At 36.8% G+C, this 15,845-nt stretch overlaps 1 protein-coding gene across 1 annotated transcript in view; it reads right to left on the reverse strand.

The window, feature by feature from the left end:
• TTN (titin) overlaps positions 1-15,845 on the reverse strand; it is a 272,725-nt gene that overhangs the window by 168,115 nt on the left and 88,765 nt on the right. Inside the window, 23 exon segments of the mRNA XM_037850412.1 lie at positions 313-339; positions 444-521; positions 738-947; positions 2,586-2,846; positions 2,949-3,216; positions 3,316-3,405; positions 3,603-3,786; positions 4,669-4,954; positions 5,072-5,164; positions 5,379-5,666; positions 7,354-7,644; positions 8,105-8,392; positions 8,541-8,828; positions 9,417-9,695; positions 9,785-10,063; positions 10,174-10,452; positions 10,562-10,849; positions 11,329-11,607; positions 11,719-12,000; positions 12,440-12,718; positions 12,953-13,234; positions 15,100-15,387; positions 15,524-15,811. Coding sequence (XP_037706340.1) covers positions 313-339; positions 444-521; positions 738-947; positions 2,586-2,846; positions 2,949-3,216; positions 3,316-3,405; positions 3,603-3,786; positions 4,669-4,954; positions 5,072-5,164; positions 5,379-5,666; positions 7,354-7,644; positions 8,105-8,392; positions 8,541-8,828; positions 9,417-9,695; positions 9,785-10,063; positions 10,174-10,452; positions 10,562-10,849; positions 11,329-11,607; positions 11,719-12,000; positions 12,440-12,718; positions 12,953-13,234; positions 15,100-15,387; positions 15,524-15,811 — 5,475 coding nt within the window.

The following is a 15,845-nucleotide window of genomic DNA, read 5'->3' on the forward strand; positions in this document are numbered from 1 at the left end:
TGTTGTTGTTGTTGTTTGGTTGTAACCAGCATAGACTAGTTTATTCCTTGCTAAAATCTGTTTTATTCTGTGGCCAGTACTATTTAGTGTGATCCCAGGTATCAGCTGAAAGAGACCTTATTACTTCTAATTTCTCAAACTCACAAAGCCTAACGCCTTTAGTATTTTATTAAAAGTAATTTTACCAAATACTATTTTTGCTGAGAGAGAAATAACATTTTTATAAACTTCAGCTTGGCTTTCTTTCATTTACAAAATCGCACTGAAAATATTTTAAGCAAAGATTGATTTTTTTTAAAAAAGAAAACTTACCAGGAGGCTTCAGTTCAAGTTTGATTTCTACAAAAGAAAAAAAAAAAAGGATATTTTTGTTTTTAGAAATGTCTGGGTGGGCCGCTTTGCTTCGAAGATTGTAATGCAGTTTTAATTGGGTGTTTTCTGACCTTTAGTTGTTAAGTACAACTCTGCGGTGCTTCTGGCTTCACCTCTTGGCTCCAACCTAGCGATTACTGAGTAGACACCTAAGGAAAAGAATCATAGAATTTTTATTTTCTGATATGTTTGTAAATAACATTTTTTATTTAAATGTTTATGTATTCATGTATATTTCTCTTTTCTGAAAACGTAGTCTATTTAGAATTACTGAGTATAAGCACTAATTAGAATAGAAATACACAAAACACATAAAAGTATGAGGATTGAATTATATATTCACTGGGAACTGTCAATTAAATTACCTTCATCATCTGGAGTCACATTGTGGATGGTCATATAATGGCAGCGACCATCATTCCTAAAATTGTATTTCTGGCTCTCGATCAGTTCTGTTGGTCCTTTGTACCACGTTACAATGGCGTCATCAAAGGACACTTCACACTCAAAGGTGGCAGACTGATGCTCACTCACCACGATGTTCTGGATGCGCTTTGTAAACTGAATTGGTTCAGCTGTTTAAATACAAAGAGGGTTCAAAGTGAGACTATATAGGCAGGAATTGCTTTTACCATGTTTCCTCTCAGACTTTTATAGAGAGAGAGAGAGAGAGAGAGAGAGAGAGAAAGAGAGAGAGAGAGAGAGTTAGTTAGTTTCTTTTATCCACTTGGAAAACAGCAGAAACCTGCAGAAATACAAAACAAGGAAATATACTCTTCTTTGTATCAGTAACAAAAAAAAATCCCAATACTTAAGGTATTCCTGAAGGATCAATGCAGCAAAATGTAAAGACATTATTGAGAGTCCTTAGGATATTTAATGAAGGCAGTATTGAAGGATGGTTATAAGCCAGAGGTCAAATTAAATTAAAAACAAATGCTCGTGAAATGGAATTTCATAATAAAGGAAGCATACAATTAATTTTACTCTTCAATTTTTTTCCCCAAATTCTTTTTTGCCTCAGTAAAATAATTTTTTTAACTATTCGGGATATAGAATTATTATCCAATATGTATAACTTTCACTGTGAAATAGCTTCAAGCTCAACAGGAAATCTGCATTTCTGAATTTCTAAGGATTAATTTTAAGAGTTCTGAAACCTACTCTCTAAGTGCACGTGAAAACTCATGAAGGAGCCAGCTCACTGTGGATAGCAGAAATGTTTTTTTGGGAGAATGGACTGGAGTGGAGGGTTCTTCTGTAAAATTCTATTGGCAGTCTGGAATCAAATGTCTAATAGTATCATGAACACCTTAAAAATCAAACATATTCGATGAACTTTCTTTTTGATAGATCATATTAAAAGTATGCAATTATTTAAGAATGATAAGCACTTTCAAACTGGACCCTTTAATTTGAAAACCATGTTCAATTTTTTGAACTTTAAAATACTACCAGGTGTTGATATTAATTGTAAAGTAAGTCTGAGGCATTGAATTGCTTATGTAAATAAGAAGTTATATAGTTGTGTTTCAACAACTAAAAATGGGCACCAGCAACTAGAAGTAGATGCTATCATTACAGCCAAAATTTTGCTCAATACACTCCAAGGGTATCTTTGGAAAATGTATACAATCAACCAGAAATGAATTCTGTTGCTCCTAAACCTGCGATTCCACTTTATTTCAGAGATTCAGAAGGTTGGAATGTGATCTGAACAATAATATTTTTGAAAAACAGCTTCTAATCACACATCACATATGCTGTTACTTTCAGATAAAAAATTTCCCACAGATAAAGTCAGATTAGTTTCTATAGGCCAAGTATCAACTCTCAGCCAAGACTTTCTAGATTTACATCCAAGACAGCTGGTTCTTTTCAAGATTTCTTTCTAGGAATCAAATTACAGATATGAGAGTTATGGAAATCAGTATTTAAACAGAAATAATGTTAGAAAGATAGGTTTTAACACAGATCAAAATCTGCCTCTGGGAAAAAGAGCTATGCAAGAGAACTGGCAATTATTTGGATATTTTCCTTTTTGATGTTGTGTGAATTATGAGATGTGAGTGAACGTTATGAGTAGGTGTGCTGGGAAATGAGCACACACAAGCTTTTTGGGATGGGTTCAATGACTGGGTTGCAGAGGTCCTACATATTTGCAGTCGTCCTACGCTGTATACAGAAATAATTCCATCCAGTCTTTCACCCACCTTCAATTCTGAGGTCTGCTGACGTGGCAAGGCCTTCGTATTTGCAGGTGTACTGACCCTGGTCTTCTGCTCGAACATCTGCGATGGTCAGTTTGTGGACTTTGTGTTCCACTTCTGTTCTATATCTTCCTTGGGGTTTAAGAATTCTGCCATTTCTGAACCATTCAGATTTTATATTTGGCACAGAAAACTGGCATGTCATGGTGCAAGTCTGGCCTTCTTTTAAAGTAACATCCTGAAGATGGCGTTCCCAAGCAGGCTCTGTTCACATGATAAAATAAACATTTTGATCAACAGCCCATGCAGATGTGCTCGACAGTAAATTAATACCACGTTTTTTATAAAACTTTTTTTTTAACTTACCAATTACAGTTAGTTTAGCACTAGCAATGTGTGGACCACAAACCAATCTATAATTGCCCTGATCTTTAAGTTGACAGTTTTTCACTCTGAGTGTATGTCGGTCACCATCGATGCTTATTTCAAATTTATCACTGGATCCCAGTTTTTCAGTTCCTTTGTACCATGAAAGCTTGATTTCTGGATAATTAATTTTAATGTCAATTTCAAAGACAGCATCTTCATCTTTCAAAACTGTCTGGTTTTCAATATCCTTGATGAGAGTGACAGGCTAGGAGAATAAAGAATCAAAACTGGTCAGTCATTCCTCCCCTTATTAATTCCCAATAATAAAATTTGTTCACTTCATTATCAGCATAATTTATTTCACCTCTGTCTGTGTTAGCCTTTGCTGAATAAATGATACAAGTTCCTCAAATTCTTTTTCATCCTTCTCTGACTTCTCTATTTCCTCAATTTCCTGAGGAACAAAAGGACAAGTATTATATAGGAAAAAAATTTTAATTAGGGATGCACAGTTATTTTCAACTTCCATTCCTGATGCTGTTTAGATTATATAAAATACAAATGTAGCAGTCTGGTCATTCAAAGTGTACAGTTTAGATGTTTCAAATATGAACTTTTTTTTACAGTGATGCTATATACAAACGACCTTACCAATCTGTGTGTTTCTTCTACTTGACTTTGCTTTAACAGTTCAAATGCCTGAAGAAGACCCCGGAAGTCAGTGATTCCATACATGCGGGCATATTTTTCATACTCTTTAGGATCAACATTTTTGAGAAGTTCCATGATATCAATTTCCTCTTCTTCCCCAAATCCTTTCCTTAAGATTGGAGTCCTAAATGAGAAAAGAAATCAACCTAAATCACCTGTCTTCTACTTATTTTGAATTGTCTATCATCGTTCAAAGATTACAAATATCATTAAGTTTTCAAATTTTCCTAAAGGAACAGTTAGTTCATTATTTGAGAAAAACTAATTTTTCCAGATTAATTACGAAAAAATAAAAAATGTGTTTGGAGAAGGAATGAATTAAGATTGGACTAACGTTACAAAGTACAGAAGTTTGACCACAGGCTTTACAAAAAGGATAATAGAAGCATTTCTGAAAAATTTTCAGCCAAAGACTGATTAAAAAATGATAATATAAGGAAAAATAATAATGGAAAATATTAATAAGGGATAAATAACATGCCATGGTAAAGATGAATAGACATTAAATGTTGATTGTCAATAATTAATTCAATAATTATGTTGAAACATAAATTGAACATATATTCATATGTTCAGTAAGTTCAACATATATTGAAATTATTGGTAATTACAGAAAATGTTTAAAACAGTTGATCTGGAAAGCCACTCATGGCATCAAAAATCAAAGATGGAAACAAAAATTTCATACTAAGACACACATGCATATATATCAATATTCAGACTTCCTTTTAGGCCACCTCCTTTTGCTTAAAATCTTAACAAAAATTCTCCTCATTTTTAATTACCTCTCTTGATTATTCAGAAATTGATCCTAGCAAACCACTAACTTCCAACCAAATGTGGTATATCTGCTTATCTGTTTTTGTTAAAAAAAATATGAATCTTGGTGGGGATGGTCCACTCCTATTGAGCGATCCCTTTTGTTAAAGGAAAATTGCTGGACACATATGGATATTTTACCAGGACAAATGTATTTAAATGTTTTTTTTTTTTTAAATAAACTTACTTTTTCAGCATTGCTCTAAGATCTCCTTCAATTTTTTCTTGTTTCTTCCTTTCATCCACCTGAAGGTTAACATTACTTTCAATTTCACCATGCTTGTTAAAGGCGACGCATCTGTATAATCCAGAATCTGTCTTTGTGGTGTCCCTAATTTCTAGTTTTGCTTCATCGCCTTTCTGGTAGATAAAAATGCGACCTCCTTGGTTCAGTTGTCTCCATTTCCCTTTTGTCCATTTAACATTTGGGATGGGATCACCTCCAACTTTTGCAATGAATGTTGCAGTGGTTTCTAAGAAATAATGAAAACAAATGAATAAAAATTTTAATTTCCAAAAGCAGTTATTCTAAAACTGAACAGTAGTAAAAGCTTCAAGGAAGGAAAACATACTTTACATAAAGCACTTACTTTCTACAACTCTGATACTCTGAGGTTCTGATACGAAGAAAAGTTTTCCATCTACTGCAGCTTTCTTAGCTGCTGGGACTGCAGCTGGTTTGTCTGAAAAATGTGTTTTACATGTTTTATTATTACAGTTAAAATGGTAACATACATTTTCCCTATATAAAAGTTAGGAGCTTAAAATAAGAGGGCTACAAATTGCAAATGAGCAATAATTGGTGTTTCTAAAAATCCACTTCCATTCTCAAATTATAATAAGAAAATGTAAACAATTGTAGGCTTGATCCAAAAAAGACTTTTTAGGTGTCTGTACCTTTAATGGTCACTTTTGATTTGGAAGTGTCACTGCCAGCCACATTTGAAGCTTTACACACATAATCTCCTGAATCTGCTTTAGCCACATTCCGGAGCTCCAACACAGCTGTTCCGTTAGCAAAGCTGAAGCTGCATTTGTCTGAAGGCTTCATTTCCCTGCCAGCCTTCAACCACTGGATCCTAATTGGCTCAGATCCCCAAACATGACAGGTGAGCTGCACAAATTCTCCTTCAATAGCTGTTACTGGAGTAAGATGCTGATCAAACACTGGTGGCTTCTTAGGCTCTGGAATTTAAAAGGTATTTTAATTAGGAATATAAAAGCAAAAAATTATTAAATTCCAAAAAAAAAAAAAAGAGCAAGACAGTTGTGCCTCTTAGGTAACACTGGTTGCTATATTAGAACAGAAATTTATGCCTATGTTATTCTTCTCTGAAGGCAATAGTTATCTTTGTTGGATTTAAAAAATAAAGGTCTAAAAACAAGCAAAAATATTCCCTTCTGTCCACAAATCGCCAAAGCTTCTGTTTCCTGATTAAGCACTGCAAACATTGCACTGGTAGTTACTATAAACTTCTCCAAACCCTAAAAACCAAGAGCTTATTGGGGAATTTTGCTCATCTACAGTGGCAATCGTTACTTTCTGGGAAAGAATGCTAGCACCTGAGTAATCTATGGGCCCTCATGTTAATATGTGATTTTCTCTGATGTTCATCTTTAGCTAATAAATGCTACTACAGTAACATTTAAAATCCAAGTTTATCACAAAGGCATTATGAGTCGAAACTCGGTATTCAAATGAAAACCAGTGAAGCAGACATGAGGAATATGATAGAAGGCCATGTGCAACTCTGTATTACATAATAATTTAATCCAACAGTTATGAGATCTATATATATAGTAAGGATAAGGTGAATATTTGTGATCATAAAGATTAAAACTTCTGAAGTCTATCTTGAAGTGAGGAGTAGATACATAAGTAGTCTCAAAATTCAATAGAAAGCATTTATGGACTCATCATGAATGTAAATCATGAATTTAAGCCATTGCTAAGCACATATTTTTCATTTTACTAAACATGTCTTTTAAAAGATAAACTCATAAATTCTATTAAACAAGTAATGAAAGTTGGAATTTTAAGTCTGAACAACGCAATGATATTAATCTAACTAGTAATGTGCAGTCTGAAATGGCCAACCAGATCATTGGAGCTGGTAATTAATTCTAAGCTACTCTAAGAGGTTGGTTTGTAAAGTGATTTTGATGAATCTGTAGCATAATTATCTGGATAAAGCCATAATGATCAGAGAATCAGATGGAGATAATCTCCTTAAACAACATAGTCTATTTTTTTTGCCTCAAGGCATTGACTGTGTATTTAAATACATCTTCTATAATGGCATGCAATAACATCTTCCACACATCTATATCTTTTTTTTGCCTTTTTGAGCAAATTTTACTCTCTTCTCTGGGATTAATATTCATTTACAGGCCAAAAGCTTTGGGAAATATACATTTAACAAGCATTCTTTAGAAATATACTTAGAAAAGAGAATGTTTTCCAATGTGATTTAACTCATAATAAGCAAACCTAGTGCAATATTCAATGATGAACAATTTAAAAAATTTTCATAATCAATGTGCTTCATAATAAGTATAGGTCATTTACACACACATTTCAAAGTAGACTTACACTTTTAACTACCTAACAAGAACTTTGGGATATGATTTAGTGGCTAAGATTTTTGTCCATTTCTTAAATGACACCTACTTTGGCCACATAATTAAATTACAAATGCTATAATATACACATATGGATTAGTAAACATATATGGAGTTACTGCAAGCCATTTAAATAATGTATATTTACACCCTACCTGTATATTGGTTAAGATATAAAAGTAAATGCACATGGCTATCTAGTAGGCAGTGAAGAGAAACACAATAGGCTGTGACTGTAAAGTTAACTGACCTTTGATAACAATGGAAGATGTACATAGAGCAGAACCTGCATCATTTGATACTTTGCACATGTACAAACCAGCATCAGCCATGCCTGCTTTCTTTACTTGCAGTAGTAGTGTGTTGTTCTTGAATGTTATTTCACAATTAGCGGTTGGATGTATCTCCATATTATTTTTGTACCAAGCAACAGTTATAGGCTGGGAACCAGCAACACGCCCCTCAAGTCTGAAAGAATTCCCTTCTGTTTCTTCTACTGTTTCTGAGAGTTTTTTAGTGAAACTTGGTGGGATTAGCCGCTCTGTAAGAAATTGCAAGGTTACAGGATGTGGAATCAGAAGCAGATTTTTAATATGAGATTAAAAAAAAGGTAATATTTTTCATTAAAAGACAATGCTGATCAACTAAACACAGCATGTCAGTGTATGTTTTTAAAAATGTCAGCCCCCTTCCAGGAGCTTACTGTAAACTGTTCTCTAACTTATGGGCTGGGTGGTAAGAATAATTTATGGCATTTGCAAGACCAGAAATTTATAAAATGAGGATGACTTTAGAGTTATGTAGGAGTTATCAAATCTTAGAAAAATACAGATCAAAATAAGGCCACTTTTTCTCTAAAGAAACTTACTTATCTTAAATATCTTTATGCCATATTTGTGAAAAACTTTTGCCCTAACTTTGATTTGTCATAATAAAACCTATGCCCTTAGGATATAATATAAAATGATTACCCCTTATACCACACAAAAAATAAACGATACCTTTTATATTAAGCTGAGCTGTGCAGAAGTCCTTTCCTACTTCATTCACAGCATAGCAGGTATATTGTCCAGAGTCTCCTGTGTCGACTTTTAGGATTGTCAGGTGGGCGCAGTTTTCCAGATAACTAATCTGGTAGTTTCCACCACTTCGTATCTCTCTGTTATCTTTGGCCCAGCTGACCTTTATCGGTTGTGTTCCAGTAACGTGGCACTCAAAGTCAGCATTTTCTCCCACCACAGCATCCACAGGGGCGACAGGGATGTCAAAGAAAGGTGGGTTCTTCCCCTCTAAGAGTAGATCAGAAACACAAGATTTTAGGCTCCACACCCTGAGCCATCCCAATTTATGGAAATTGTTATGTTTTCTCCCCAATTTTGTATTTGATTACAAAAAAATTAATTACAGAAATAGGAAGAAGTTCAAGAATCCACAAACCTGTCAGAATGAGTCTGGCGCTAGAAGAAGCAGAGCCTATAGGATTTGCAGCTGTGCAAGAATATTGGCCTGCAAGGCTCCGATCTGTTCTAAAAATGTTGAGGGTGGCTACATTATCTAAAAATGATGTTTGCACATTTGGGCCATCTTTCAAGGGCTTGCCATCTTTAAACCAGGATACCACAATAGGTTCTGATCCAGTTATGGCACATTCAAAAACAACTGGTAAACCAACCGTTTCCTGAACATCTCTCAATTGTCGGGAAAATGACGGTGGTAGTTTTTTCTCTGTAGGAAAAGGACAAAAGTAATAAATGCTCTGGACATTTTAAATTTACCAAATATTCTTCTCAAAATTACTGTTACATAGATAATGGAATTTCTATAAACAGGTCAGGAAATACTAACATTTCTTGAATTGGTAAAGAAAAAAACATATATACTTTCGGAGCAAAAGTTTCACCCTGAGGCCACTCTAACGTCGAGTAAGTGCAAAGATCTGTAAGCCAATGGAAAAATTGTCTTAAGGTATGTTTCCAGGCACACAACAGACTCTCCTACTTTTAAGACTGTCTTCTAACAATTTAAATAAACCTAAGACACTCAGGAAGTGATTTTAAAACATAGAGCCATTTATTTTTCTAAATTAATTATAGAGACGATTGATCATCAGGCCCTTCCAACTGAAGATTTAATTTTCCTACCTCTCTCTGTAAAGGCTAGACAGAAGTATAAGGATCTAACTATAGATGGAATTACCTAAGCAGAAAATTTAGCATTTGGAAAGATTTTCCTAGCAAGAAGGCTCTCATCAGGTTATTTAAATCTAGTACAAAAGAAACACTAATTCATTCAGTTTTAAAATATTTCAATCACCTTGAACAGTGAGGAAAGTTGACGAAGAAACTTCTCCCACACTGTTTTCAGCTCTGCAGATATATTCTCCACTGTCATTACCATCAACCTGGTTGAAAACTAGTGTGGCAACATTGTTCCTAAAGTGCATTTTGTAGGTAGCTGTGGGTCTCAATTTCGTATCGCCTTTATACCAAGACACTGCAATCTCAGGGGTCCCAGCAAGTTGGCATTGCAAAGAGGCAGAATCTCCAACGGTCACTCTAACAGGCTCCAACTGCTTGACAAAGTACGGAGGTTCTGCAGCCAAGAGAGATAATCAGTAACGAAAGAGACAAGCCAGATTGATTACTTGTATGAAAAGACAGGCATGTGCAATCATGACCAACCTAGTATCAGTATTTGTGCTGAACAGGAATCTTTTCCGGAAGCATTTTCAATGTAGCAGTTGTACTGCCCTGCATCCTCTACTGTGCTACTTGAAATTTCCAGGATTGCAGACTTTTCCGTGGTGGTGATCATACACCTCTGAGAAGGAAGTACATTTAAGCCGTTTTTCTTCCAGGTAGCTGAAATGGGCGGAGTTCCAGTGTATGTGCCCTCCAGGATCAGGGGTTTTCCTTTCTCTATGCTGTAATCATTGAGCCGCTTCACAAATCTGGCTGGGGCTATAGAAAACAAATGGAAAGGATGAATGCAAACACATATACATACAAAACATAGACAAATCTAATTAGAAATGCATATTCATTGTGAAAACTTGGAATTGCAAAGAAACCTTTTACGTAGAGATGTGTTGTACAAGAAGCCTTGCCAGCATCATTGCTAACTATGCAGGTATATTCTCCACTTTGTGAAGTATCTACATCAAACAGCTCCAGTTCAGCAACCGAATCCTCCAAAGACACATTACATCTGTCTCCTGGCACTAGTTCACTGCTACCCTTGAACCAGCTGACACTGAAAGGAGGTGTTCCTTTTATGATGCTTGTGAAAGTTACATTTGTCCCAGTTAAAATATCCATGGGATCTGGTTTCTGAACAAAAGATGGTGGCTCTAAACACAAAAGCACACACCAGAAAAAGTTTAATATTTGTGAAATGTGGCAATAAAATGCTTAAAAATTATGAAATCTGTTTCTATTTTATCTATATTTTTAACTGACCTCTCACAGTCAAAGGTGCACTGCATTCATCAGAACCAGCCACATTAGTAGCTACACATGTGTAGTAACCAGCATCCGAATCTTCCAGCATGTTCACAGTTAAGGCACAGGCATTATCTGTCAAAGTAGTCTGGTACTTCCTTCCACTGCTGATCTCATCTCCTTCGTGGAACCAGGAGACAGAGATCGGAGGTGATCCATAGACTTTGCACTCCATTACAACAGAGGAGCCAGACAGACCATTTGTCTCTTTCAATTTCCTTGTAAATGAAGGAGGTAAAATTCGGTCTGAATGTGATAAAAAGCAAACAAACAAGGGACAACAAAATGAGTTGAAAGAGATTATTGGCTTTTTGATGGAACATCCCTAGATTCCTTTGGCTCTTTTATGAGGGTATCAAAAAATTCCCTAGAAGTTCATATAATCGAAAGCCTGAGAATTAATGGACAAGAAGTCCCAGTTGACTTGTTAGGGATTTTGGTCTCTCTCTGCTGTGAATCATATATAGTGACTTATTACAGCATAAATGATAGTAGAAGACCATTATAACCCTATGCAGAGCTTAAGTTTTACTCCTACCATGTTGAATTGTGGAAATTCTTCTTCTTCTTCAAAAAAAGTGGTGCTACAACCCTTGAACTTGGTTTTCTTCTACTGCCTTAGGTATGTTACCTCTGAGTATGCTAATTTGGAGGGTGTCAAACTCATATATGCAAAGGAGGAACTACATTATTATAATGATGAAACAAAAGCCCAATGAACCCACCTGAAACTTGCACTGAGGCCGTGCAGCTGTCTTTACCAACAGGATTTTGCACCTCAAAACTATATACCCCACTGTCACTGGGTGACAGGTTGATAATCTTAAGGCCAGACACTTTGTTGAAGAAGCTGATTTTGTATTTGCTGTCACTTGTCAGCTCTTTTCCATCCTTGAACCACTTAGTTCTGAGTTCTGGTGTGCCAGCTACTGTACACTCCAAGGTACAGGTATCTCCTGAAGTAACTTTTATGGATTCTGGCTTTTCCACAATTGCTGCAGGTTCTAAGATGAGATGGGAATTACAACCAAATTTTAAGTGAAATTGAGGAAGCAAAGAAAACACATATACTAGTGAGACTGTGACTTGCATTCATAACATCATCTTTTACTAACCGAGAACAGACAGTGTGGCGAAGCACTCTTGCATTCCAGCATCGTTTTTGATCTGACAGGTGTACTTCCCAGCACTGGCTGGTTCTGCTCTTGAAAACTGTAGGGTTGCAGTGTTTTCTGAATATGAAATCCATATGTTGTCACTTTCTCTAACGACTTCCCCCTTATCTTTGAACCATGTCACTGAAATTGGCTCAGCGCCTTCAATAGTAGTCTGCAGCTGAACTTCTTCACCGGCAATAGTAGAGACATCACTAAGCTTCTTCACAAACCTCGGTGGTGCTGATGGAAAAGAGGCAAAACAGCATTCTAAAATGTGCAAAACGAATCACATTTCCCTCAATCATGAATGCTAGGAATAAAACTAGTGATAATATGTTATTTCCATTTCTTAAATAAGAGGCACTGGTGATGGATGGGAGCAGGGACACATTAAGGTTTGTATTAAGTAGAAAGAGTTGAATTGAATATCTTGTTCTGTCCTAACTTTAGCATTCTAAATCCAAGCAAAACATCTGGGCAAAATTCTCTTAAATGCTTCTTGGTAGGATTGGATTTGAAATGGAAAGCAGACTAAAGAAAAAAGTGTTTGGAAGGAAAAAAGGGAAAAGTAGAAGAGAGTGCCAGTTATGGATGAAGGACTGGGCCATAGAAAAGGGGGCAACAGACTATTAAAATTAGGGGGAAAGTGATAAGCAGAAGATAATGAAGTCAATCTAACCTTTCAGAGTGATAGAACCAACACAAGTGTCACTCCCCACGTCGTTTGTGGCTTTACATTGATATTCCCCAACATCTGCGACGTCGACATTCAGGATGTGAATACTTGTAAAGAAGTTCTCAGACATTATCTTGTACTTCTTGCCACTCCTAATTTCTCTCTTGTCTTTGTGCCAAGAAACTTGAAATGGAGGAGTTCCCCGAAGCTCACATTCAAGGTGAACATCAGCTCCTTTCAGTGTCTCAATAGGATGAGGCTTTTTGTGGAAAATGGGTGGTTCTAAAATTGGAAGGCAATTGAGTTAGCAACAAGGAAAATTAGAATGTATTCGGTAAACATACAGCTACAAGCAAGAATCAGGTCTCCATTTCATCAAGAGGAAAAACATCACTTTCAATTTTTTATTGTATCCTGTAACAATTTTAAGACATCAATGGCAAGTCAAACAGGAAATTGAGAGGACAACTGGAGAGGAGACTAATGGAAAAACACAAAGGAATAGTAAGCTCTGACCTTTAACTTTTAGAGAAGTGCTGCTGCTTGCACTGCCTGCTGCATTGCGGGCCTCACATGTGTAGTCTCCACTGTCCTCAACACTGAGGTTGTACGCTTCCAACACTGCCACTGAGTCAACGAATGACATTCTGAATTTATTACTCTCTTGAATTTCAGTCTCATCCTTGTACCATAAAACTTTGATTTCCGGAGACCCGCCTATTTTGCATTCATATCTCGTATATTCATCTTGTTTCATGATCCTCGAAGGTTCTAGCTTCTTAATGAACCTGGGTGGTTCTATGGGCCAAGAAGGAAAACACAGGTTAAGGGAAGGTAAAGGCATGCATAATTCAAGACAAAGTGAAAAAAAGAATCTCTGTCAAAAAGAGAGATCTTTAACTCTAGAAAAAAAATTCATTTGATGCAGTTCAAGAAAGAATAAGTAAAAACCAAATAGTAAGTCCCTAAATTAGAATACATTAAATTTTTGTTAAGCATCCTGTGCCGGTTTGAATGTACTGTGTCCCCCAAATGCCATTATCTTTGTGGTCTTGTTGGACAGACGTTTTTGGTGCTGGTTAGATTTGCTTGGAATGTGCCCCACTCAGCTGTGGGTAATAATTTTGATGAGATGTTCCCATGGAGGTGTGGCCCCGCCCATTCGGGGTGGGCCTTGATCAGTGGAGCCATATAAATGAACTGACTGAGAGAGAGAAAACTGAGTGAGTGCAGCTGTGAGTGATGTTTTGAAGAGGAGAAAGCTTGCTAGAGAGGAACGTCCTGGGAGAAAGCCGTTTTGAGGCCAGAGCTTTGGAGCAGATGCCGGCTGCCTTCCTAGCTCGCAGAGATTTTCCGGACACCATTGGCCGTCCTCCGGTGAAGGTACCCAATTGCTGGTGTGTTACCTTGGACGCTTTGTGGCCTTAAGACTGTAACTGTGTAGCAAAATAAACCCCCGTTTTATAAAAGCCTATCCATCTCTGGTGTTTTGCATTCTGCAGCATTAGCAAACTAGGACACATCCACACCAGGTACTCTTGCAAAAGGAAGGAGGAAGAGATAGTAATCCCTATTGTGCAATTATCTTCCCAGCAAAAGGATCACTTCCCTAGTGCTGTGAGCAGAGGCAGGAGAGCGTATCTGTCAGTGGGAGCCCCTTGAAGTTTCACAAGGAACAAGAGAGTCTGAGTACTCTTTTAGGTGTTAACCACCGGAGTACATCTTTACTTCCTGTGGCTGTAAAGATATCAATTATGTGCCACGAAGTGCTGGAATAACATTGGGTCAGATATCTTGCTATGTTTTGTGCTACTCTGTCCTATAGCTCTTAAATAGATATTTCATCAACCTTCATAATTTCCTTTGAAGTGGGTAAGAGCAATGCTTTCTTCATTAACTGAGGCAAAAAGTCTAGAATTAGGCAGATAAAAATGATTAGCTATATGAAATAGAACAAATGGGCTGCTAGAATGATTCTATTTTAATTTCAAAGTATTTATAAACCACCACCACAAAAAACGTTAAAAATGCTCTAATGGGTAAGACCAGCAGTCCATTGAGTTAAATATTCAATTTCTGACAATAGCCACCATGCACATGCTGTAGCAAGACATGGTTATCTTCTATAACATCAGCTTCAAAAGGAATCTTGATGTATTCCCCACAACACTGGCTTCCACTGTTATTTAAGTAGGGGTAGTAGAGAAAAAGAAATGGACCTCATAATTAATCTGGACTCTTCTGAAGGGGCTTCATGGTTTAGGGGTTCTGCTATCCCTTAGAGAGACAAAATCCATTCAGTTACTAACTATGGTGGAAAATAAATCATCTGAGGTAACTTCCTTTTGTTTGTCCTAAGATAACTTCTTTCAAACTTGGATTATCTTGCAATTCTGTGAAAAGTTTACACTCACTTGTCCCTAGTCTCTAGTCTTTGCTTTTTAAAATATTCCCTTTTGGTTCATGTCTTCCCAATTCTAACTTTTTACCCAAAATTTTTTTAAACTTGACTATGTTTGGAAGACCCTTGATCCCCTTGGTTGTTTCTAACCACTAGACTGTGGTCCTTCCTTTAAACATAACTTTCTGGTACATTCCCTCCTATATTTTAAGATATTGAAAATGCAAAAGAGAGGCCTTGCTAACTTCACTCTAGTAAGTACCTTGTACACCCAGATGAGCAGAGCAAGAGTCTTTTCCAGCAACGTTGCTTGCATAGCAGGTGTACTGCCCAGCATCACCTTTGGCTACTTTGAGAACTGTCAGAGTGGCAGTATTTTCAACCAAAGTCATCTTGTAGTTGCCTCCGGGGCGAATCTCTCGGTTGTCTTTGGCCCAGGTGATTTTTATTGGTGCAGTGCCAGTTATGTGGCATTTGAAAGAACCACTTTCTCCAAGAGCAAGATCTACTGACACAGGCTTTAGATCAAAGAAAGGAGGTACTTCATGCTCTGAAAAGAACGAAGACCAACATGTTGATGTCAGTTTCCGTGCTCCCAGACAGAAGCTAAATGGCACTGGTCTTTTGGTGACCTGGAGCAGTGAAGCCGCTTTATCATGAAGAAGGAAAAACGATGAACTACTCACCTGAGAGAATGAGCTTGGCACTGGATGAAGCAGTCCCAAGAGGATTAGAAGCTGAACAGTTGTACTGACCAACGTGGCTCTGGTCAGTTTGCAAAATCTGAAGAGTCGCTACATTATGAATAAAAGATGTTTGCAAATTAGAATCATCTTTCAAAAGTACCCCATCCTTGTACCAAGATACTTGAAGAGGTTCTGAGCCATTGATGCGGCATTCAAATGCAACTGGGAAGCCAAGAGTCTCGTGGACATCCTTCAGTTTTCTTGCAAAGGAAGGTGGAAGTTTGCGCTCTGTAAAGAAGTGATAGATAATCCTTATTTACAA

Source organism: Choloepus didactylus, chromosome 9, assembly GCF_015220235.1.
Source record: "Choloepus didactylus isolate mChoDid1 chromosome 9, mChoDid1.pri, whole genome shotgun sequence".
Classification (NCBI taxonomy): domain Eukaryota; kingdom Metazoa; phylum Chordata; class Mammalia; order Pilosa; family Megalonychidae; genus Choloepus; species Choloepus didactylus.